The sequence below is a fragment of the Bos indicus x Bos taurus genome, chromosome 23 (assembly GCF_003369695.1).
Source record: "Bos indicus x Bos taurus breed Angus x Brahman F1 hybrid chromosome 23, Bos_hybrid_MaternalHap_v2.0, whole genome shotgun sequence".
In the NCBI taxonomy this organism is placed as follows: Eukaryota; Metazoa; Chordata; class Mammalia; order Artiodactyla; family Bovidae; genus Bos; species Bos indicus x Bos taurus.
This window is the reverse complement of record NC_040098.1, coordinates 18,762,172-18,782,520: the sequence shown is the minus strand read 5'-3', so window position 1 is coordinate 18,782,520 and position 20,349 is coordinate 18,762,172. Positions and strand designations below refer to the sequence as shown.

Genomic DNA, 20,349 nt, shown 5'->3' with positions numbered 1-20,349 from the left:
TCCAGAACTTTGGAAAAGCTAAGGCACTTCTGGGAACGGGAAAAGCCTTACATCCTGAGTGAATCCTGTAATCTTGATACTCAGGGAGGGAAGCCTTGCTGAGCCCCACATCTTCCCAATCTGAGGAGGAAGGGGGTGGGCACGCTGAGGGATGATTGGTCCTTCTTGTACCTGCAAGGAAGGAGGAAGGATTCCCTCCTTTTTGGTTGGTCAGTAAATTTGGGGGGACAGGGGAATCACTGCTCCTGCAGCAGCCTTCAGTACAGGGGGACAATCGAAAGGCTAGAGAGATGCTGAGGACAGAAAATCCAGTCCAGTCCCACTCCCTGAACCCAATTACCCAAGGGGCCTTTACCCTGGAGAAAGTCACAGACACTAATTAACCATTAGCAGTACTAACATCATAGGGATAAGGGAGAGTCACACTCTCTCTCCAGTGAACAGACTGGGCTTTGAGGCAAAGGGTAATTTTTCTTCTTAGGACTGATCGGTGGATTCAACCCAAGATACTCGGAACAGCTGTTGCCAGCCTACTGGCTCAGGGACCCACAGAGACATGACACACAATCATCCCCTGGCCTTAACCAACAGAGGGCAGGAAGAGGGGTATGAGTAGTGTTTTTCTAGGCACTGCCCCACATCTTGAGGGCAGCTTTATGTCTGGGTCTCCCCCACTGCATTCCTACCCTGTGTTTGTCCAGCCTCTCTCTACCTCTCCGGGCCCTCCTCTCCCCTTTTTCTTGGCCCCTGTCTCTCTCCGCATCCTCATTTCCCGTCTCTGAGCCTGTGGGGGTGGCAGGCTTTAGTGGCCAAATGGATCCGGCATCAATAGCCAGGCTGGTGGCCAGTGGCTGCAGTTGTGTGCAAAGGGGGCTGTAAGCGGAAAGAGATTAGGAGGAAGTGGTGAGGGTCCCAGACCAGACAGGGGAAGGCTGGTTCTCCTCCCCACCCCCGCTGAAGCCTAGCCTGCTAGTAGATGTCAACAGGCAGGGCTGTTATTGCTGGACAGAAGCCTGTCTGGCACTCTCCTTGCCTGGGCCCCCAGCCAGCACCCACACCCCTCCAGCACCACCTCTCTATGCAGGGATGGTTGCTGAGGGCCAGGGCCCTCTTCTGGACAACCTCGGAGCCCAATTCACAGTGGCCTGTGCCCACCAGGCCAGTGCTTGTCATTCACTGCCCAATCTTTTGGGTCCCTCAGGTCCTGGGTACAGGAGTAGGGTGTGAAGCGCTGATCCAGCTGCACCCCCACCCCCACCCGATCCCGCACCTCTGTGAGGCTGTGACCTGTGACTCCCTCCTCCCCCTTCCAGGCCCCAAGGGTGCCTCATCACCTCACACACACAGTCCTATCTCTTCCTAGCCCTGCCTCCATCTGTGTTTGCTGTGTGTTTGCTTGGCTCTGCACTTTGTCGTCAATGTGTCTCATGACTGTATGTTCTCAGTTGTGTTTGTGAGTCTATCTCCATGGCCTTGTGGCAGGGCTGGGGCCAGAGAGAGGCCAAAGAGGCAACTTGTCTGAGATGCAATATTTAAGGGGGAGCCCAAATATTCCAGAATCCGGATAATGTTTTAATACAATATTTTTTTTAAAAAATCAAAGTGAATGCAAGAAACAAAAATCCATGACGAACAAAATATCAGCCAAGATGAAGACAGAATCAAGCCCTTTCAGTAAGATACCTCAAGTCCCTCACCTTCCTTACTGGGTGTGTAAGGGAGTCAGGGTTCAAGAAGACTGAACTTGGTTTTCCAGCTTCATATCTCAAACATCTGCCTCATCCTTTGCTCCGAATTCTCTGACCCTGGACACATCTGCAAGTGATTAGGGGAGGGCAGTTATCTCACCACGACCTGAAAAGTCCGGGGAAATGACCTCCGCCAGAAACCGCAGATGCAAACTCCGTTGATTTCCAACCCCCCACCCCCGCACCACGATAGCCCTGCCCACTCCGTTCTCCGCCCCGCCCCGCCCCGCCCCGCCCCGCCCCGCCCGCCGGGGAAATAGCAGGCCCCGCCCCTCACCGCTGCCCCGCCCCCCTCGCCGCTGCCCGCCTCTGCTGCCCGCCTTTGCTGTCCCGCGCACCTGCTGGGACTTCCCAGGGGGCCTCCGGTGTCAGGGATCGGGAACGGAAGTTCCCGGGCCAGTTGGCCCCTGGTTCCCGTTTGGCCTCCTCCATGCGGGACTGGTGTCCTCGCCATGGCCGGAAACTGCAGACCACTCCGGGTCTGACCCGTCTGTGCCACCGGGCGGGGAAGGGGCTGCAACGCACTACCCCGGCGTCCGCCCCGCGCACGGTTGCAGACTCCCAAGAGAGGAACTCTCCGGGAGGCCAGCGGGAGGAGAAGCCTGGAGCGGGCTGAATAAATAAGGCGCCCGGGGCCTTGGAAGGGACCAGGGGTTCGAATCCCCTTCATCCCGCTCCTCCCCCAGGCCACCTTTCTGAGTGGGCGGCGGGGGGTGGGGGGTGCGAGCACGTGCACTGGCTTTTGATGACCCCTGGAGGAAGCAGATGGTGTCCGGGTGTAGGGAAGCGGGGCCTGGCGGAAAGCCCCGCGGGGCCGGCTTGGGGGCCCACAGCTCTGATCTGGAGTCTTCCCCCCAGGCCAGCCTTCTAATGGGGTGTGCAGACAGGATGAGGGTCCTGCAAGGGGCTTGTCGCCTGTGGTCCTCACTTTACCGCCTTGAGCCGGAAGCCCAGGGCTGGGTGGAGGCGGGTAGGAGGGGGAAATGTTGCAGGAGAATAGTAAGCAAAGTATCTGGAGGCAGGTTTGCAAAATGCCTCTGACAATTCTTGTTTGAGATCCCCGAGGGGCCTCCCACTGGAGAAGAGAAATGAAGAGGTGAATTCCTCAGATTACCCTGTGCCCCCTAGATCCCATCCTGGGCAGAGTACCCCTCAGGGGTATGCATCTCTAGTCCGCTTCTGAGGGGGAGCGGGTTGCTGCCCACAGGGTCCCTCCGAAAACAAATCTCCCTCTTCCCACACCACTAGCTAAGAAGAGTGTTCACACTCTCCGGAGGACATTAACCTCCTTACCCTGAGCTCCCAGCAAGACCCAAGACTGCTGACTCCCAGTGTGAGACATTCAAGTTAGAAAGAGAAACAGCTTCCAGGGCATTGGGACTGAGAGGGACAATGACAGAGGTAGCAAAAGGAAGGCTTGAGGTGTTCCCCCACCCGTCTCTGGACAGTTTCGACTGTCCTGCAGTGCAGGAGTGTGACAGGACTGTCAAAGGCATCCTATTAAAGGCAACAAATATTTATTGAGCCCCTATTGCATACTGGGCTTTGGGGGCAGGACTAACTCCCTAGTAGGGAACCAAGTTCTTATTATTTGGGAAATCTCAAACCAGAGACAGTCTGGATTAGCCGAATTGTCCATTGTCCCAGGGTTAAGCATTGTCCCTCAAGGACCTCCTCTCTCCATTTGCCTGGGGGTGTGAGTAGTGGAGGAGTGTCAGTACCCCTCCCACCAGAGGCCAGAGGTGATTAGAGCAGGTCTTGGGAAGAATGCTGGGAGGGAGGGACGGTGATCTGTTTTCTGGAAACAGAGCATCCCTCCAATCCTTTCTGCTGGGAGGTGGGGGGCATGTCCTAGCTGGACCCCTCTCATGCTCAGTCCCCCACCACGTCTTCTGCCCACTGGGCAGGCTGCAGTCAGTGATGGAGCCAGGACTGTCTTACTCCGAAATAAAGCATTTCAGGGGGCACAGCTGCTACCAGGATTCATGGGCTCATTTTTGGGAGGCTAGCCTCTCCCTCCTCTCCAGGCGGGCCACTCTGGAAGCCTCCCCGGCGTCCGGCGGGCGTCTCTGACTGAGGACGAACAACAGACAGCCCAGCAAAGCCTCTCGCAAATCCTGGGAGCCCAGGCGGCGGGCCAGCCGGCGCAGCAGGGGCAGGAGGTGCTGGCGGGCCAGGCGGGCAGCGGGCAGCAGCAGGCGGGCCAACAGCGTGCGGAGAAGCAGCGGAAGCAGAGGAGCGGGCATGGCTGGCAACTTGCAAGGCGATCCAGACTCCAGGCTCTCCTTTCTGCTCCCTTCTCACCTGGCAAAGACACAAGGAGGTGGGCAGGAGTAGACTCCTGCTTCAGTTTACACCCGCCAGCCCCCAGATCTCAGTTCATGGGTCGTTTTAGCTTTCTGGAAGCCCTTTCTCTGGGAAGGATGGCTGGGGCCGGAGGAGTCTCATCACAGCACGGATGGAGATGGAGTCAAGGCAAGAGTGAAGCCCGCGCTGGGACCTCCAGCTTGCCATTCCCAGCCTCTGGGGCTCCTACTGTCCCTGGAATCCTCCCTTCCGTCAGTCACCCTCTCCTGCACACCCTCAGTCACCTGGCATTCCCTAACCCCTCTCCCTCAATCCAGCAGGAATTCTTTCCTAGACGATTCTAAGTTCTCTTTTCAGGGACCTTGATCCAACCAGACCTGACACTTCCTACCCTCCCAGTTCCCCACCCCCACCCATGGGCAGCAGCTCTCACCAGTCAGAACTGCTGCTCTGCATCAACGTCTGGCTGAATTTGCCTATAGGGGCCACATCTTCACTGAACACTACACAGGGCTGCCCCACCCAGCTCAGCCCCACCCAGAACAGCTTAGGGAGAGACAGCTGTGTTCTGGTATCTGGTAAGTGAAGGGAGGGGGCAGCTGGGCTGGAAGAAGAGATGCAGTAATTTCTCCTACCGGATGCAGACCTCAGAGTCTAAACCCAGACTGCACTTTCTAATGGTGTGATCTGAGGCACAGTGATTCTTCTAGGTTCCAGGCTCCTTATCTGTTACCTCAATAATTGGGAGGAATAACTGGAATGGGACAATGTATGAGACCCACCGACCCAAACCTCAGAAGTAGTAAGGCTGCAACCCACACACCGGGCATACTCAGAGCGGCCCAGACAGAGAATAGGATGGGGGCAGGCATTGTGGGCTGTCTCCTGGGGAGTGGAGAAGTAGGGTCAGAGTCCATATCATAGCTGGACACAGCTGGGTGGAACTCCCACTCAGGGATGGGAAGAGGCATACCCATGTCAGGACCCTCTCCACATTTTTCTCTGGAAGATTAAATGGAGTTCCATGAGATAGCCAGGTAGAGACGGTCCAGATTTGTTTTATTCTGTTTTTAAATACCTCATACTGACGTGCACATTGCTATATTTGAAATAGATAGCCAACAACCACCCGCTGTATAGCACAGGAAACTCTGCTCAATGCTCCATAATAACCTAAATGGGAAAAAATTTGAAAAAGAATTTTTTGTATATGTATATGTATATATATATTTAGGTATACACTTTGCTGTACAACCAAAACTAGACAATATTCTTAATCAACTATACTCCAATATAAAATAAAAAAATTTTTTAAATAGTACATAAGATAAATACCTCATTCTTCTATTTCCTAAAATTGGTATAATTTCTGCCTTGATGGACTCAGATGCGATAATGGCCATGAAAGTATTTTGTAGAATAAGGACATGGGAATATGATCATTTATCAACCTGTCACCACCCACCTTTAGCATCACCATGATCTCCACGTCTCCACCATCAACAACCTTGAAGAAAGAAAACTTTCAGTTTTGTCAATAAGGTCTATCCTCCTTCTACCCAGAGGAAGCAGGGAGTGGGGGGCAGCTAGAGTACAGATGTATAAATGTGGTCTTCCTTTCCTTCCTGTCCCTTCCTGTCCGTTCCAGAGGAGTTGTGCTGGTCAGTGTCTTCCCTGGACTACGGTTGGGACATGTATTGAGTACGTGTGTGTGTCATGCCTGTGAGTTCATTTTGTTGTTTTTCAGTCACTCAGTTGTATCTGACTCTTTGTGACCCTATGGACTGCAGCACACCAGGCTTCCCTGTCCTTCACCATCTCCTGGAGTCTGCTCAAAGTCATGTCCATTGAGTTGGTGATGCCATTCAACCATCTCATCTTCTGTTGCCCCTTTCTCCTCCACCCTCAACTTTTTGCCATTATCAGGGTCTTTTCCACTGAGTTGGCTTTTCACATTACGTGGCCAAGGTATTAGAGCTTCAGCATCAGTCCTTCCAATGAATATTCAGGATTGATTTCCTTTAGGATTGATTGGTTTGATCTTACTGTCCAAGGGACTCTCAAGAGATTTCTCCAGCACCACAGTTCAAAGGCATCAATTCTTCGGTGCTCAGCCTTTTTTGTTGTCCTGCTCTCATATGTTTTGCCAAGAAAATGCACTGGTCATAACAAACACCCTCTTCCAACAACACAAGAGAAGACTCTATACATGGACATCACCGGATGGTCAACACTGAAATCAGATTGATTATATTCTTTGCAGCCAAAGATGGAGAAGCTCTATACAATCAGCAAAAACAAGACCAGGAGCTGACTGTGGCTCAGACCATGAACTCCTTATTGCCAAATTCAGACTTAAATTGAAGAAAGTAGGGAAAACCACTAGACCATTCAGGTATGACCTAAATCAAATCCCTTATGATTATACAGTGGAAGTGAGAAATAGATTTAAGGACCTAGATCTGATAGATAGAGTGCCTGATGAACTATGGAATGAGGTTCGAGACATTGTACAGGAGACAGGGATCAAGACCATCCCCATGGAAAAGAAATGCAAAAAAGCAAAATGGCTGTCTGGGGAGGCCTTACAAATAGCTGTGAAAAGAAGAGAAGTGAAAAGCAAAGGAGAAAAGGAAAGATATAAACATCTGAATGCAGAGTTCCAAAGAATAGCAAGAAGAGATAAGAAAGTCTTCTTCAGTGATCAATGCAAAGAAATAGAGGAAAACAACAGAATGGGAAAGACTAGGGATCTCTTCAAGAAAATCAGAGATACCAAAGGAACATTTCATGCAAAGACGGGCTCGATAAAGGACAGAAGTGGTATGGACCTAACAGAAGCAGAAGATATTAAGAAGAGATGGCAAGAATACACAGAAGAACTGTACAAAAAAGATCTTCACAACCCAGATAATCACGATGGTGTGATCACTGACCTAGAGCCAGACATCCTGGAATGTGAAGGCAAGTGGGCCTTAGAAAGCATCACTACGGACAAAGCTAGTGGAGGTGATGGAATTCCAGTTGAGCTATTCCAAATCCTGAAAGATGATGCTGTGAAAGTGCTGCACTCAATATGCCAGCAAATTTGGAAAACTCAGCAGTGGCCACAGGACTGGAAAAGGTCAGTTTTCATTCCAATCCCAAAGAAAGGCAGTGTCAAAGAATGCTCAAACTACCACACAATTGCACTCATCTCACACGCTAGTAAAGTAATGCTCAAAATTCTCCACGCCAGGCTTCAGCAATATGTGAACTGTGAATTTGCTGATGTTCAAGCTGGTTTTAGAAAAGGCAGAGGAACCAGAGATCAAATTGCCAACATCTGCTGGATCATGGAAAAAGCAAGAGAGTTCCAGAAAAGCATCTATTTCTGCTTTATTGACTATGCCAAAGCCTTTGACTGTGTGGATCACAATGAACTGTGGAAAATTCTGAAAGAGATGGGAATACCAGACCACCTGATATGCCTCTTGAGAAACCTATATACAGGTCAGGAAGCAACAGTTAGAACTGGACATGGAATAACAGACTGGTTCCAAATAGGAAAAGGAGTACGTCAAGGCTCTATATTGTCACCCTGTTTATTTAACTTATATGCAGAGTACATCATGAGAAACGCTGGACTGGAAGAAACACAAGTTGGAATCAAGATTGCCGGAAGAAATATCAATAACCTCAGATATGCAGATGACACCACCCTTATGGCAGAAAGTGAAGAGGAACTAAAAAGCCTCTTGATGAAAGGGAAAGTGGAGAGTGAAAAAGTTGGCTTAAAGCTCAACATTCAGAAAACGAAGATCATGGCATCCGGTCCCATCACTTTATGGGAAATAGATGGGGAAACAGTGGAAACAGTGTCAGACTTTATTTTTCTGGGCTCCAAAATCACTACAGATGGTGACTGCAGCCATGAAATTAAAAGACGCTTACTCCTTGGAAGGAAAGTTATGACCAACCTAGATAGCATATTCAAAAGCAGAGACATTACTTTGCCAACAAAGGTTCGTCTAGTCAAGGCTATGGTTTTTCCTGTGGTCATGTATGGATGTGAGAGTGGGACTGTGAAGAAGGTTGAGCACCGAAGAATTGATGCTTTTGAACTGTGGTGTTGGAGAAGACTCTTGAGAGTCCCTTGGACTGCAAGGAGATCCAACCAGTCCATTCTGAAGGAGATCAGCCCTGGGATTTCTTTGGAAGGAATGATGCTAAAGCTGAAACTCCAGTACTTTGGCCACCTCATGCGAAGAGTTGACTCATTGGAGAAGACTCTGATGCTGGGAGGGATTGGGGGCAGGAGGAGAAGGGGACGACAGAGGATGAGATGGCTGGATGGCATCACTGACTCGATGGACATGAGTCTGGGTGAACTCCGGGAGTTGGTGATGGACAGGGAGGCCTGGCGTGCTGCGATTCATGGGGTCGCAAAGAGTCAGACACGACTGAATGACTGATCTGATCATATCCATTCATCTCATATCCTGCTCTCATTTCCGATGGCTGGAAAAACCATAGCTTTGACTATACGGGCCCTTGTAGGCAAAGTAATATCTCTGCTTTTTAATATGCTGTCTAGGCTTGTCATTGCTTTTCTTCCAAGGAGCAGGCAAGGAGTTCATGATCTCACTCAATTTTCACCATTGCTCTTCAGGGAAATGACTATTATGACCTTTGTACAGATAAGGAAACTGACATTTAGAGAGGTTACCCCAGATCACACAGCGGATAAATGGCCTGGTCACCCCACCAAAACCTGCCTCTCCTCCAGCCTTTCCCATATCTGTAAGAGGCAACTACCTCTTTCTGTTTACTCTGACCAAAATCCTGAAAGTTATCCTTGACTTCTGTCTTCTTATCGCAGTTCACTACCCACAGTAGTAAATCCTGAGGGCTCTGTTTGTCATCTTTCACTTGAATTATTATAATAGCCTTCTAACTGGTGTTCTTGTTTCTCTTTTCCATACAGTGACCAGGGTGATCTTTCTAAAACATGAGTTAGATCCTGTCCTTTTTCTGCTGAAACTGCCCAATGACTCCCTTTTCATTAAGAATTAAAGCCAAAGGCTTTACCTGTGACCTCCCAGGCCCTGGCTTCCAGGTTCTAGTCCTTGCCTCTCTCTCTGTGGCAGCCATACTGGCTTCCTGCTGCTCCCTAACTGTGCCAGACATGTTTTTGCCTCAGGGCCTTTGCACCTACCATTGCTCCTGCCTACAAGGCACTATCTTCAGGCATCCATATGGTTCCATTGCTCACCTCCTTTAAATCTTGGTTCAAAGGTTATGCATCCACTCTGTTTAACAGGACATTCACTCCACTCCATCCTGCCTTCTCGCCATCCTCTCTTTTGCTTTATTGACCTCCTCAGCAAATCCTTCTGACAAACTGTATGTCCTCCTTTCTCATCTTGCTGTCTATGTCCTAGAATGTAAACTAGAATGTAAACTCCATGAGAGTAGGGACTTATGTCTGTTTTGTCTGCTGCTCTGTTCCCAGTGCTCAGCAATAAATATTTCTTGTAAGAATAAATAAGTATATATTCTGTCAAGGGCTCCAAATCCAGGCCTGCTTGCTGCAGAGCCTGTGCTGTTGAGCCCCAGAGCTCTGTGAATCTGAACACACTTCTAGGATGTGTGCAGAACCCCTGCGGGCCACAGTCAGCTGGAAAGAGCCACTCAGGGGAGGAACTGACCTCGGTGAGCCCAGGGGAGGGGAAGTAGGTTCCCTCTGGGATCTGCCAAAGTATGTAATCTCCAGGGAACCTTAGAGGTCCCAGCACGCACTGACCCAGATCTACAATTGCTGTGACCTTGGGTAAGTCACGATCCATCCCTCCCAACTCAGTGTACACAGATGTGAGATCCTCTGAAACCGTGGACAAGCCCCCGTGTCCTTGTCTTTTTAAGTAAAATGTTGACTCAAGAGTTCGTGATTGGGAAATGTGAAGATGTAGGAACAAAGAAGAGCTGTTGGGCTAAGGAACTAGTAACAGTTTAGACTCTAATTCTCCCACAGAAAACAGTCACCAAACATCCAACAGTGAGATCCTTGGATCCTGGGCCTGGGGCTGGACCTCCATCCCTTCCCTGTCCCCAGCAGACAGTGAGGGGCTCCAGTGGCCTGGGACAGTGAGACAGGTAAAGAAACAGGATGTTGTCTCCAGTAACAATGGGAAACCCCAGAGGGGATTGGGAAGGGAGGGGGAGGAAGGGCCGCAGCTGTGTCCAGCGCCTGGATCTGGCTTTAGTTCATTCTCTACCCCTCACCCCCTCTTGGGATTAACTCACTTCACCTCCTTCCCACTTTCACCTGGGATTAATCCCACCAAGTGGCCTTCCCCAAGGCAGAAAAGGATTTCCTCAGCCTTTCCTGGAAAGATAACCATCCCTTCTGGCAACAGAGCTGCCAGGAAACAGTTCCTTCTAATTACTGATTTAGCTTTGTGTAATGGATCCTGCATGCATGGCTCTGACCTCTGCCCCCAGTCCTCTGCTGGCAGGGAAGGAAACTGGCCCAAATTCCTGTTTCTCAAAGTCAATTTAAAAAAATGATGTATTTGGGTGCCAACTTGTGAAGTTAAGGCCTGTAGGCTGAGTCATAAATGACCCCTGAGGTTCTTTCAGTGGTTTTCCCCGATCTACAGGCTTCTCAGAAATGTCCTGGAGACCCCTCCCCTCATACATAGACATCATTTTTTTATATAATTTTCTTTATTTATGTATTTATCTACTGGCTGTGCCGGGTTTTAGTTGCTGCATGGGCTTTTCTCCGTTATGATGAGCGGGGGCTACTTTCTCGTCCCAGTGTGCGGTCTTCTCATTTCAGTAGCTTCTCTTGTTGCTGAGCACAGTCTTTAGGGTGCACGGGCTTCAGCAGTTGAGGTTCCCGGGTTCTAGAGCACAGGCTGCAGAGCACAGACTCCACAGTTGTAGTGCACGGGCTTAGTTGCTCCAAGGCATGTGGGATCTTCCTGGACCAGGGATCGAACTCACATCGCCTATATTGGCAGGCAGATTCTTTACCACTGAGCCACCAGGGAAGCCCACATAGACATCATTTAATTGGGCCGTTCATGTCAACAGCAAGCATGTATGCGGTGCTGAGGACACAGGACACACACATCAAGAATCAACAGCATGACCAACAAGGACATGGGCAAACCATTTCAGTGGTGAGAGCTGGGAATAGAGCTGACGGGTTCTCACGAGACCTAGAAGCACTGGGCCTTCTGCTCCTCCCACCCCTGTCTGCTGTCTCCATCTAGGGCTTCAGAGCCTTGTACCACCCTGCCAGTCATTCTGCGAGGACCCAGACAGACCCGTGAAGAGTGCTTCCGATGGTCACTCCAATCTGGATTCACCCTCCGGCTCTGGGGCCTTCTCAGTGCTGCTCTGGATGACCAAGCATACTGCGCGAGGCCAACTGGGGGTGTGAGCGACTTCTTGCCGCTGTGCTGCTTGGCGGTCCTCCTCCCTACAGTGGTAATCATCATGTAATCTGCCTCAGGCAGGATCAAGAGATGGGAGATATCCAGAGCTTGGCTTTTAGAAGGCGTTCAATAAATAACATTTTCCTGCCTGATTGGGAGTTGGGGATTTGTAGATACAAACTGTTATATATAAGATGAATAAACAACAGGGCCCTACTGTATAGCACAGGGAGCTATATTCAACATCCTGTGATAAATATTAATGGAAAATAATAGGAAAAAGAATATATATATGTATAACTGAATCACTTTGCTGTACAGCAGAAATCAACACACACTGTAAATCAACTATACTGCAATTAAAAAAAAAAAAGAACGTCCTTTCTTCCATCATTTTGCATTGTCCCTCCCAGGACATCCTGTGTCTACGGCCTGCCCGACAGGTTGCTCCTTGAAGGCCTCGTACGAGGCACCCTGACACCCATGAATAGCCACTGACAGGGGGTGCTGGGGCTCAGTTATCACTTGAAGAAGCCATGGAGGCCTGGATTCTGGTTCTGCCATGTTCCAGGGTCATCATCCCTGGGGGGAGTCAGCCCTGGGCTGTAGCCGGTGGGCCATTGACAGCGATGTCAACCCCCAAGCAAGGATGCTGAAAAGAGGCCAGAGAGGCCTCACCGAGGGCAGCGAGTGCCGAGGGGAGCGGGTGCCAGGAGCAGGTGTGGAGGCCAGCCGAGTGTAGGACGTGTCACTGGGAAGGGGTAGAGTCCCAGCCTCATCACTCGTCACAGCGCCTCTCTGCCTGCGACAGTAATCGCTAATCTACCTAACTGGGGCCACTGTGAGGATTTGAGACCTGAACGTGGTGACAACTGAGAGAATGCTGTGGGAACAGCCAGTCCTCCAAGGTGAGAGACGGATGATCTGTTTCCAAGACCACCTTCCCTCTGCCCACCAGTTTCAGGCAATGACAGAGCCATAAACAGGCAATCAGCCCATAAGACACACACGAGAGACAGGCTCATAGGACATTCAGAAGGGACTTTCCCTGGAGGTTAAGAGTCTTTGCTGCCAGTGTAGGGAGCACAGTTTTGATCCCTATTCAGGGAGCTAGATTCTGCATGTGGGGTGGGAAGGGGTGGGGTAGGGTGGGTGGAAGACATGAAGAAAAGGGATCAGGGTGTTGGATGTTGCCCGAAAGAGTAGCTAGAGCTGACAGGTGGGGCCCTTCCCTACCCACAAGAACAGTTGCTCCAGACTGGGGGAGGGAGGCTTAGAGAGGAGCCTGTATAGAATGCAACTCATTGTCCCTGCCGAAACAGCTGTGCCTCTCCCCAGACTCAGCTGACAGGCCCAGAGGTGGGAGGTGGGAGCCCTGTGCACTCGGCAATGTCTCACAGTCAGCTGTTGGAGTAGACAGCTGCTCCCTGGACCTGGGCGGGGAGGGCGTGGACCAAACGGGTAAGGAAGGAGGCACCTGGCATAGTGATGTGGGGCTGGGGGGTGGGGGAAAGCCAGCCATAAACCCCACAGGCCCTGGGAACCAATCTAACAAAGATGGAACAAGACCCTCATGGAGAAAACAACCACGTTTAAAAATATATTTATTTATTTACTTATGTGACTGTGCGGAGTCTTAGTTGCGGCAGATAGGATCTTTGATCTTCACTGCAGGATGTGAGATCTAGTTTCTGGACCAGGGATCGAACACAGGTCCCCTGCCTTGGGAGCTTGGAGCCTTAACCACTGGGCTACCAGAGAAATCCCCAAACACAGATTTTTACATAAGGATCAAAATAGAAGCCCTTGTACATGGACGGATATGACAAGGTGATGGTCAGGAAGATATCGTGTTAGAAAGATGTTGCTTCTCCCAAAAATGAATCTGGAATTCAACAGGATTCCAATTAACGCAGGACTGTTGGGGGTTTTTTTGTTTTTTGTTTTTCCTTTCTGGAATTGCGTAAGCTAATCGTAAAATTTGTATGGAAGGAAAGAGGCTAAGAAAAGCCAAGTCAATCTGAAGAAGAAAAAGAAGAAGGGATACCAATCTGGCCTGACAGATACTACTGTAGCCAATCTGGTAATATGGGGGTTAAAACTGTGGCAGAGGGAACTTCCCTGGTGGCCCAGTGGCTAAGCCACCACTCTCCCAATGCAGGGAGCCCGTAGGGAGCTAGATCTCACATGCTGCAACTGAAGTAAAAAATGTTTCATGTCACAACTAAGACTCTGCTTAGTTGTATTTGTAGGCACAGCCAAATAAATTAATTAATTTTAAAAAACTGTGGCAAGATGAGAGTATACACAGTGACTAAGGAACAGAATAGAGGGCTTAGAAGCAGACTTAAGGATATATGGGGCAGAGGGGAAATTTCTGGTCAGAGGAGAAGGGATAAACAGGATCAGAAACAGAACTGGACACAGTTGGCCATCTCTGAGGGAAATACAATATTTGATCCTGTCCCACAGCCACTACAAAAATAAATTCCAGTGGCATTAGAGACCTGAATGTGGAAAGTAAAATGATAAAATATAGGAACTGATCTTTAGGAATTTGGGATGATACAGAATTGCTTTATGGATTTTTAAGAACCGTTTTGTTAGGGTAATATTCAAAATTACATAAAAGTAGAGATAACAGTATAATGATTCCCCATGTATCAATCACCCAACTTCAATAATAATTCGAAAACATTTAACAAAAGACACTATAGGAACTCCCCTGGTGGCCCAGTGGCTAAGAATCCACTTTGCAATTCAGGGGATGCAAGTCTGATCCCTGGTTGGGAAACTAATGTCCCTCATGCCACAGAGCAACTGAGCCCTCACGCCACAACTACTGAGCCCTCATGCCACGACTACGGCCCAGCAGTGTGGCATGAGGACTCAGTAGTCATGGCATGAGGGCTCAGTAGTTGTGGCGTGAGGACTCAGTAGCTGTGGCATGAGGGCTCGGTAGTTGTAGTGTGAGGGCTCAGTAGCCCTCAACTACCAAGGATAAAATGAATGCACTCTCATATATTAACAGGGATAAGTTTCAAAAGAATGATGTTGAATAAGATAAAACCAAATGGCAAAAGAATATAAGCCAAATGATACCCAGTATTTAAAAATGTAGAACACATAAGCAACAGTATATATATTTTTATAGATACCTAACCCACATATGCCCATGTAGTAAAAGTTGAAACATAGATGGGGGGGACTTCCTTGGTTGACCAGTGGTTAAGACTCAGAGCTTTCAATACAGGGGGTACTGGTTCCATCCCTATTCAGAACTAAGATCTCCCATGCCATGTGGTTTATACAAAAAGTGTAAATAAAAAAAAGTAACCTAAGAAACATAGACGGGAGAAAGGCTCTAAGTAGCTGTGTCTGTAATGTATGTTGTTGTTGTTGTTTTCTAGCTGCTCAGTCATGTCCAACTCTTTTTTTCCACCCCGTGGGCTTTAGCCTGCCAGGCTCCTCTGCCCATGAGATTTTCTAGGCAAAGATACTGCAGTGGGTTGTGCCTTTTACTTCTCCAGGGGATCTTCCTGACCCACAGATCAAACCCTTATCTCCTGCATTGGCAGGCAGAGCCACCAGGGAAGCCCCTGTAATGTACTATCCCTTTAAAAAAAAAAGAATGAAGAGGGCTTCCCTGGTGGCTTAGTGTTAAGCAATCCACCTGGCAATGCAGGAGACATGGGTCCAGTTCCTGAATTGAAAAGATCCCACATGCCATGGAGCAACTGAGCCCATGGGCCACAACTATTGAGCCTGTGATCTAGAGTCTGGGAACTGCAACCACTGAGTCCGCGTGATGCAGCTACTGAAGTTAGTGCCCTAGAGCCATGCTCCTCAACAAGAGGAGCCGCCACAAGGAGAAGCTCATGCAGCACAACGAGAGAGCAGCCTCCACTCACCAAAACTAGAGAAAAGCCGGTGCAGCAACAAAGACCCAACGTAGCCAAAAATCAAATAAATAAATTCAAATGAATGAAAACTACTGGAAATATGGCAAAATGTTGACACTGCCTAATCTTGATGCTGAATACATGGACATATTCTGTTACGTTAACTGCTGTCCTCTGCATCTTTTCTGAATTCTGCCTATCGATCATTTAATACTGAACGTGGGTCCCCGTCACGTCTGCCCTTTTTCTCTGGATCTCTCTAACGCTCCTTCATCTTTTGCCCTCTCTTTTACTCCTGGCATCCAACAAGTTTCTGGCCTCCCGGAAGTAAAGGCAGTGCGACCTAGCAGTTAGGGGGCATGGTGCTGGGAGGCAGACCTCTTGCTTCTAGCTGTTCCCTGGGGAGGGCGACTCCTCCTTTCTGTCTCAGTCTCTCCTTGGGTGTCCAGCGCTGGCCTCTTTGCACCCCTTCTCCTTTCTCTGGTCCCCATAGTGCTTTGCGCCAGGTACAAGGCTAACATCAGAGGGTGGGAACCGAACAGACAAGGGAGGGAGACTAGGGAAACTTCTTACATAGAGGTGATGTCGCCATGCCACCCTCCATGGTCTGAGCTACAGACACCGAAGGATCCACATAAACTCTTCTATCTCTCTTCTCCTGCACCCAGGCTAAGTAAGCACTTTCCTCCTTCCCCCATCTCTCTCTTGGTGAGGAAATTCTGAAAATGAGGGAAGGGATTGGAAACCTCATCCTCAGAATGCTTGAAGGACCTAGAAGTGTGGATTTGGGGACAGACGTCTATAAGTACCATTGAAGGTAAGTCTGTGTCAAATATGACAAAACAGATGTCTTTAAATGTCTCTGTTTAATTCAACTGATGAGTATTTATTCTATTTGAATCTGATAACACAAATGTCGAAGAAGAAAAACCATGGGCGTGGTTCTTTTATTTCTTAATGGCTAGGCTGGGTCTTTGTTGCTGTGCGTGGGCCTTCTCTAGCTGTGGCGAGTGGGGGCTGCTCTCTAGTTGCAGAGTACGGGCTCATCATTGCGGTGGCTTCTCTCGTTGCAGAGCACAGACTCTAGGGCACATGGACTTCAGTAGTTGCAGTTCGTGGGCTTTAGAGAATGGGCTCAGTAGTTGTGGGGTATAGGCCTAGTGGCTGCTTAGTGGCCTCACAGTATGTGGGATCTTCCTGGGCCAGGGATGGAACCAGTGTCCCCTGAATTGATAGACAATGGATTCTTAACCACTGGACCACCAGGGAAATTCAGCATTTTAATTTTTTTTAAGAGCTACATTTTGAACATGTCTCCATCCTTGAGAGGTAAGTGGTTATCTACACAAAAACCTACCTACAGATTTACCATTGGAATTAGAATCGGGCCAGGAGAACATAGCTGTATGACTGGGTCACAAAACCCAGTTAATTAATTAGTTGAAGAAGGCAGCTTTCAGACCAAATAATGTTAAGTGTATTATTTAATAGATGGGCAATAGAGGGTGGTGGTTAAGCAAGTGGAGTTATACGAAATGAAAGTTGCTCAGTTGTATCCGACTCTTTGTGACCCCATGGACTGTAGCCTGTCAGGCTCCTCTGTCCATGGGATTCTCCAGGCAAGAATCCTGGAGTCGGTAGCTGTTCCCTTCTCCAGGGGATCTTCCCAACACAGGGATTGAACCCCGGTCTCCTGTGGATTCTTTACCATCTAAGCCACCAGGGAAGCCCAAGAATACTGGGCTGGGTAGCCTATCCTTTCTCCAGGGGATCTTTCCAACCCAGGAATTGAACTGGGGTCTCCTGCATTACAGGCAGATTCTTTACCAGCTGAGTTGCTAGGGAAGCCCGAGGAGCTATATGACCTGGGTTCAAATCCTAGGTCCTCTACGCCAGGGTGGAATCAAGGCAAATCAGTCAAGAACTGTTCTGTGCCTTGGTATACTTTTCTATGAAAAGGAGCTAATTTGTTGGGATGAAAGGCATTAATATCAATAGTTGGGTGTTAGAACAATGCCTGGTATAGAAAACATGTTTGATGAACAGTAGTGCTTTTTTAAAATAATGTACCCACTCCTGGTATTCATTCATCACATTGCCATCTACAAGGCACATCGTTCACTTGTCCTCACAGTTTTCCAGAGTGTTCTTTCCTGTAGACAGACGAGTAAATTGAGGTTCCGAGAGGACCGTGGTGACAGAGGAAGGCAGTCAGTCCAGGTGGAGGGGCTTGCATAGCAGACCTAAAGAGGGTACCAAGTCCAGCCAGGCCAAGTTAGCCCTCCAGGAATCATGCTGGATGGAGAGCTTTGAGGGTTCAGTGTGGGAGCAGTCATGTTAGCTGGAGAGTCATTTCTTTCCTCCACGTCAATAAACTTATTTAATGTACACTTGAAATACATCAATGAAAAAACAGTCCTGCCCCCGGTGTATGGTCAGTAGGGAGACAGAGGAGTAAACAGGAAATTACAATACAGAGAGATAAATGCACTTCTAGGGGAAGTGCTTGGCACCTTGGTAGAATGGGGCAGCCTGCCAGCAAGGGGCCTGGGTGTGTGCAGTGTGGCTCCTCACAGGGGGCCCCCCCTGGAGAGCAGAGCCAGGGATGTGGGGGGGACTATGAGGCAGCGGGGCTCGGGAGGGCAGGGAAGCCAGGGCTGCACTGGGGCAGAGGATGGGCAGAATGTGACAAAGGGTCCTGGGGAGACCTGCTGCGGAAAGGGGACCGTGTCCAGGCGAGGAAGAGCATGAGGAAAGCCCAGAGACCAGAGCAGGATGAATTAGGGAAATGTTTGGTGAGCAAGATAAGACGCGGCTGGAGTGAGTATAGTGAGTAACCACGTATAGTGAGTCTTGGAGGTTACTCCTGGCTGGTTTTACTACCAGAAGGAGGGAAACCAGCATTGTTTGGGAGGATGAGTTGATAAACTCAGGTTTCCACCTGGGTGGTTCTGAAAAACAAAGGAGACCAAGAGTTTGACGTCTCTGGCAGGAGGGTGAGCAGCAGTTAAACTTGGAGCGGGTGGGGGGTGGGGCAGGAGAAACAAGTGCAGGAGAGAGAGTGAGGCTGTTTGGGGGTGGGCAGGAGGGAGACGTTCCCTCATGTCAAGCACCTCGGGATCACCTCCTTGTGAGACAGAATAGGGACAAAGAGAAACCCAAGAGGTGGGAGAGTGCAGCTATCCGCTCCCAAAGGGATTGGATAAATTTAAGAAATTTACTTTGTAAATAGAAAAACCTACACGCAATTAAAAACGTGCATAGGCACTGGTAGACTGAAAGCAGTTGCCCTGGGAGCTGCAGTATAAGGTGAGTTTTGTTTTTCATCTGTGTACTTTTCCATGTTTTCTGTGTCCTAATGAGAATGTGTAACCGCTAAAGTCGATAAAGGACAGAATAAAGGTTATTTGCTCACAAGAGGCGTCTCAGTCTAGAGTCCAATGTCACCAAGAGATCAAAGGCCACCAGGAAGGATTCCCTTTGTGGTCTAGTGGTTGAGAGTCTGCCTCCTAGTGGGGAAGACATGCGTTCAATCCCTGGTCCGAGAAGACCCCACGTGCCTCTGAGCAACTAAGCCAGTGCACCGCAACTACTGAAGCCTGAGCGCCCTACATCTTGTGCTCTGCAACGACGGAAGCCATCTCAACGTGCAGCTCAGGCACCACGACCAAGAGTAGCCCCTGCTCACTGTAACTAGAGGAAGTCTGTGTTGCAACAAAGACACAGAGCAGCCAAAAACAAATAAATAAATACATCAAAAAAAAAAAAAAAATTCCACCAGGAAGAGTGAGGAACTAGAGGGTCTTCTGGATGTGTCTGTGAGAGGGGCCCCATGGCCTGGAGAGGGAAATTCTGAGGGAGTGAACGGGTGGAGTCTATGGGGCAAGCTTAAAAAACAGAGTGGAGAGACACATGACAAAGGAAAATATTTGCAGACAAAGGTCAAATCTTCCTAAAATGTAAATTGCCCCTAGAATTTTATAAGGAAAAACACAAAAGCCCAGTATAAAAATGAGTTAAGACTAGAAAGCGCTCATAGAAAATGAAATGCAAGGAAAATGTGAATATTTGCTCAGCTTCAGTTTGCAAAAAGAGAAATGCAAATTGCAAGGTCAGAAATCACTTTTCTTCTCTCACATTGTAAATATGCAAAAGTTCGACCACATACTGCCTTGAATGGGGAAATGTGTGCTCAGTGGCTCAGTCATGCCTGACTCTTTGCGACCCTATGGACTGTAGCCTGGCAGGCTCCTCTGTCCATGGACATGTCCTCTTGTCCTGTCCAGGCAAGAACACTAGTGGGTAAACAGACACTCTCGTATTGCTGGTAGGAACTTAGATTGGTATTACCTTTATGGAGGAGAATTTAATATGTATCTGAGTTACGGATCTATATATTCTTGAGCTCAGTAACCCCCTTTTAGAAATTTATCCTATAGAAATATTTCCACTATATAAGATGACATATGGACAGTGTTAACTTTAGCATTATTTATAGTAGGGAAAGGTTGCAAACAACTTAATAAATAGCTGATAAATAAATGATGAGACTTTGCTGCAGTGGAATACTCTGCAGCTGTAATAAATCAAAAGGAGAGACTTCCCTGGGGGTCCAGTGGTTAAGACTCTGCACTCTCAATGCAGAGAGTCCAGGTTTGATCCCTGGGTTAGGAACTAGATCCTGCATGTCACGACTAAGACCCAGCATAGTCGACAACAAAAAAAAATCATAAGGCAGCTCTCTGTATACTGATAGAAAAATAGCTCCAAGATATGTATCTCCTCCCCCTACCCTTCTCCCCAGGAGCAGCTGTTTTTTCTCTGTGTTTATAACTCTGTTTCTGTTTTTGTTATGTTTGTTCATTTGTTTAGATTCCACATGTAAGTGGACTCATGTGGTGTTTGTCTCTCTCTGTCTGACTTACTGCATTTGGCGTAATACCAAGTCCGTCCATGTTGTCACAA

General features: G+C 48.7%; 1 protein-coding gene across 2 annotated transcripts; it reads right to left on the bottom strand.

Annotated features, from left to right (window-relative positions):
• Window positions 1-1,686: 1,686 nt before the first annotated feature.
• Window positions 1,687-5,212, bottom strand: MYMX (myomixer, myoblast fusion factor). Of its 2 annotated transcripts, XM_027525105.1 has the most exons (3): window positions 4,489-5,212; window positions 2,087-4,052; window positions 1,687-1,815 (listed from the first exon to the last, which is right to left on the bottom strand). In XM_027525105.1, the coding sequence occupies exon 2, from the start codon at window positions 3,992-3,994 to the stop codon at window positions 3,740-3,742; it is 255 nt and encodes an 84-aa protein (XP_027380906.1). In that variant the 5' UTR covers window positions 3,995-4,052; window positions 4,489-5,212; the 3' UTR covers window positions 1,687-1,815; window positions 2,087-3,739. The 2 variants fall into 2 exon arrangements, with proteins under 2 accessions (XP_027380906.1, XP_027380907.1); XM_027525106.1 differs by lacking the exon at window positions 4,489-5,212 and having other exon boundaries at window positions 2,087-4,465.
• Between the last annotated feature and the right edge of the window lie 15,137 nt (window positions 5,213-20,349).

Coding starts and splice junctions, on each gene's coding strand:
- MYMX (XM_027525105.1), bottom strand. CDS start 3,994: ATGCCCGCTCCTCTGCTTCCGCTGCTTCTCCGCACGCTGTTGGCCCGC.